We start from the raw sequence: 1879 nt of genomic DNA on the forward strand, positions 1-1879 counted from the left end.
GGGAATGAGGTAAAACTTCCTTGGCTAAAGTAGAATTTCCTACTTATATATCAAAGCCAAAACTGTAGGCCTACTAATTAAAAGATGCTATTTTTAAGTAGCCCAGGCTATTACTCATACTCACAGCAGTTTTTAATGAGATTGTATTAATCCATATGATAGTACAGATTACAAAATCATGAGAGTAAATCTTTATTTTCTTAACCCTATCCGTACATCGAGTTTTAGTATCGTATCCATACGACGTGGGAAACTCTGTGCAACCACTTCCACAGAGGAAATTTACTTGTTAATCCGATCTGTACGCTTTGTATAGCAGTCTGTCAAAATGATTTTTTGAGAAATACTGAAAGTTTCAAAGAGATCTTTGTACTAGAATTATTCTACAATGAGAAGAATACAACCCCGGGGGTACAAACTAACCCAAGGGCGTACGGATAGAGTTAAAAATGTACCATATATCGTGCCGTACAGGATGCAACTTTTTACTTTAAAAAATCACTATATATTTCAAAGTCACTGTACTTTTTATCCTTGAGTTCCGAAATTAATTTTTATCAGCATTGACGACAATGCGTGCAAAACTTTAAATTACTCATTTAGGATATTCTTTTTACAGTGAACCATCTTGTGCTCTGTCTTTCCTGGGACTCGCATAACACTGTTTTTAAACAAAAAGACAGGTCGAATGGCTAAAACTCAAATGGCCGCTGGATCGGAAAAGTAAAGTAAAGTAAAGTTTAACATTAAGAAAAAGTGCATCGTTTCGCTTACTCTTCTCCCATCTTCATGCAGCTGGTTTGCCCGACGATGTTGTTGAAGCCACGGGCGCAGACCGGGACACTATCATATAAACTTCCAGAGTATTCATCGTACTTGGGCTTCCACACGTTCAGAAAGAAAGGACTTCCAGGATTATTTTTGAAAACTGCAAAAGAAACAAAGAGGTTTTCACAACAGCTAAAGTAACAAACATGTACAGTTTTCTCCAAAGGAAAAAGGAACAAATACAGTTTTCTAAACAGCAAGAGGAACAAATTTCTCAACTGATAAATAAACAGATGCAGTTTTCTCACCAGCAAAAGAAACAAATACAGTTTTCACTACCATACTGTACAAATATATACAGTTCTCTCCAAAGAAAAAGGAATGATCATTTTATTTTACTTGTAGGAGGAACAGCTGCAATTTTTGCAACAACAAAAAAAACCCAACAGTTTTCTCAAGTGGGGAGGCAGAAGCAGTGTCTTTTTTAGACTTCAAAAGACAAAACGAACTACGGCCAGTCAGTCTAAAAAAACAGACAGCTTAAACAAAGCAAGGACTGACAAGCTTAGAACAAAATCAAAGCAATTCCCCCATCATCTGCAGACTTTAGACTGTTGCCATTGAACAAAGAACTGAACCTAACACCTCCCCCCCCATTCCTCTCCCCCAAAACCAACCAAAACAACCCCAGAACAAACAAACAAACAAACAAAACAAAACTAAAACAAAAAAATGACGTGCTTACTGCAGTCCCTCTCATCTGTGTGGTCCGAGCACTGTGGGGTTCCGTCGCACACCTTGCCCAGAGGAATACATTCCTTTGTGCTGACACAGGTAAACTCATCTATCTCGCACCAGTCTGATCCACCAAGATAGGGGAGTAGGGGTGGGATGGAAAAGTTGGAAGGGGAAGGGGGGAGGTGATGGTGAAAGGACGATTAGGTACTCATTCGGATGAATGAGGGGTGTGGTGTGATGAAAGAGGGTAGTGAGGGTAGTGGGATGAAGGGGCGGGTTTTTTTAAATGAAAGGGTAGGGGTAGGTGGTGTGATGAAAGAGGATGATTGGGTAGTGGGATGAAGGGCTGTGTGTGAGTGTGGGGAGTGGGGGG

The 1879-nt window shown here is 39.9% G+C and overlaps 1 protein-coding gene across 1 annotated transcript in view; it reads right to left on the reverse strand.

Moving 5' to 3' along the window:
* LOC101863910 overlaps positions 1 to 1879 on the reverse strand; it is a gene marked incomplete in the record, with an annotated part of 280465 nt that overhangs the window by 23851 nt on the left and 254735 nt on the right. Inside the window, 2 exon segments of the mRNA XM_005101353.3 lie at positions 775 to 928; positions 1514 to 1627. Of these exon segments, the coding sequence (XP_005101410.2) occupies positions 775 to 928; positions 1514 to 1627 (268 nt within the window).

This window comes from Aplysia californica, unplaced genomic scaffold (genome assembly GCF_000002075.1).
Source record: "Aplysia californica isolate F4 #8 unplaced genomic scaffold, AplCal3.0 scaffold00279, whole genome shotgun sequence".
NCBI lineage: Eukaryota > Metazoa > Mollusca > Gastropoda > Aplysiida > Aplysiidae > Aplysia > Aplysia californica.